Consider the following 2,500-nt stretch of genomic DNA (forward strand, 5'->3'; position numbering starts at 1 on the left):
CAATAGGGGCGAAAAGGCCAATGCAGATGAATGGCCGTGTTCTCCGCTCATGCTGGGGAATAAATCTCTTCACATTATCCCTTTTTTACATCGTCTGTGTGTGTGTGTGTCTCTGTGTGTGTGTGTGTGTGTGTGTGTCTTTTTTTACATCGTCTGCATTGCTGTCGCCTTATTGCTATGTATTTATGGGTAATTCGGCAAGCGAGCGCGTGCCGGAGAGAGAGAGACAGGGTAGAGTCACAGTCAGTGGAGATGAATAGCTCGATAGGAGTGTGTGTGTGTGTGTGTGTGTGTGTGTGTGAGAGAGAGAGAGAGAGAGAGAGAGAGAGAGAGAGAGATGAATAGGATCATGCTGTACTCCAAATGGGTAAAACTATAAGAGGGGCGGGAAGTACTGCACTCTGGAAAAGGGCGTGAGTGTGTGTGTGTGTGTGTGTGTGTGTGTGTGTGTGTGTGTGTGTGTGTGTCTGGAAAAGGGCAGCGCTATGTTTTTAAACTAGAACAAATGGAGTACCGTTTAACTGAAATGTCAAATGTCAGCTTACAGCTTGCTTCTCCCCATAGCCTGAGAAGCAGTGTATGTGTGTGTGTGTGTGTGTGTGTGTGTGTGTGTGTGTGTGTGTGTGTGTGTGTGTGTGTGTGTGTGTGTGTGTGTTTGTGTGTGTGTGTGTGTGTGTGTGTGTGTGTGTGTGTGTGTGTGTGTGTGTGTGTGTGTGTGTGTGTGTGTGGGTGGGTGGGTGGGTGTGGGTGTGTGCCTGCATGCATGCATGTGTGTGCTATGCGTGCGCACATCTCTGTGTGTGTGTGTGTGTGTGTGTGTGTGTGTGTGTGTGTGTGTGTGTGTGTGTGTGTGTGTGTGTGTGTGTGTGTGTGTGTGTGTGTGCTGTTTCCTTTGACTGAACATCACTTCAGTAAAACATCTCTACAGCAGAAGCTTACAGGTAGTTATTACTTCACCTCACCTCACCTCACCCTTGCTTTGCAGAAAGTTAACCAGTCAATCACTCTGGAAAATACTGGAAAATGCTGGAAAAAGCTTATGTAAAAGGTCTCATAATCAGGTTGCATAGAATAGACTACACGCATGCCTTTGACTCAATAAAGCTCATTTAGGCTGTAAGGTCAAGAGGACCTTGACAACACAAACACCTTTGAACTGTGCTGGTGGTCCATCTACTGCTTCAGTGTACTCCAGTAAAACTGCACACTATAAACCATTCAACGATTTCATTACAGACTCAAGATGTTTTTGTTGGTCAAGTGGCCATGTGGGCTTTGTATTATGTGAATAACAGTCAGTCAGTCCTTGACACATGCAGCACAGTTGAAGCCTTGGTGAGCCACCATCCATTGGATCCCAGTGTGTCAGTTCCACCTTCGGCCAGCAGAGGGAGCCTGTCTGTCACCCCTTTGTGCCCCTCTGTAGTTTACTTCCTCTCTCTTTCTCTCCCTCCCTCCCTCCCTCCCTCTTTCCCTCTCTTTCTCCCTCCTCCCTGGGTCCTCCTCTCTGGTCTCCCTCTATCCCACACAGGATGGGTCCCAGTGCAACTTCAGTCCTCTCCGGGACGACACATGTTCTCGGACTACAAAGAGCACGAGCAGAAGAGGGGGACGGCAACAAGGAGGAAGAGAGGAGAGACTGAGAGGGACAGACAGAGTGAAAAAGTAGTCCAAAGGCAAAGATCTGAACGCTGTTTTAGTTGACATCTCTGATGTTTTTTTGCTGTTGAGTTTGTGTACTGTGTTTGTCTGAGGAGTTGCATCAGGTCTTGTGTCTTGTCGTGTGGGGAAAGTGGTTTAGGAGTCCCTGTGTTCTTCTGAAATAGGTTTAAAGCTCTGTGTGTGTGTGTGTGTGTATGTGTGTGTTTGTGGTTGATGTGAGTGTTTGCGAGTGTGTTTTGGTAGCTGTGAGTGTTTGCGAAAGTGTGTGTCTGTGTGTGGGGCTGGGTATGACTGTGGGGGTATGGACGTCTGTGTGCTGTCTGATGTAGGGGCAAAGGCAGCTGTTTCTACTGGCATTCTGTGCAGGCACTATCAGGTATAGTGTGAGCTGGGTCTTCCTATACTCTTGAGCTCATTTGATTCAAAGTGAGTGTGTGTGTGTATGTGTGTTTTTCTGCATGTGCTAAATTGTGTTGCACTGCATTGTGTGTGAATGCTTTGTGCAACTAGATTGCCCTGAGTGTGTTTCTGCAGTTTGAGTGTGTGTGTGTGTTTGTGTGTGTGTGTGCGTCCTTGGGTGTGTGTGTGCATTAGCAGTAGTAGTTTGTTTATTTATAGCATAGGGATGGCATCCTTCCTCCTCCTCTTCCTCTCCTCGTGTCCTCTCGTCGCCATGGCAGCCATGGACGCTTGCTATGACGACGAGGGCCGCCCGAGTCGCTGCATGCCCAAGTTCGAGAACGCGGCCTTCAACCGCTCCGTCACGGCGTCCAACACCTGCGGCTCTCCGCCCGAGGACTACTGCATGCAGACGGGCTCGACGCGCTTCTGCCACACC

At 48.8% G+C, this 2,500-nt stretch overlaps 1 protein-coding gene across 1 annotated transcript in view; it reads left to right on the plus strand.

Annotated features, from left to right (window-relative positions):
* The first annotated feature begins 1,567 nt into the window (after nucleotides 1-1,567).
* The window catches only part of LOC134101228 (laminin subunit gamma-3-like), a 72,748-nt gene continuing 71,815 nt past the window's right edge, over nucleotides 1,568-2,500 (plus strand). The window contains exon 1 of the mRNA XM_062554823.1: nucleotides 1,568-2,500. This exon is cut by the window's right edge and continues 145 nt beyond it. Coding sequence (XP_062410807.1) covers nucleotides 2,288-2,500 — 213 coding nt within the window. The 5' untranslated portion in view covers nucleotides 1,568-2,287.

The sequence above is a fragment of the Sardina pilchardus genome, chromosome 14 (assembly GCF_963854185.1).
Source record: "Sardina pilchardus chromosome 14, fSarPil1.1, whole genome shotgun sequence".
NCBI classification, from domain to species: Eukaryota; Metazoa; Chordata; class Actinopteri; order Clupeiformes; family Clupeidae; genus Sardina; species Sardina pilchardus.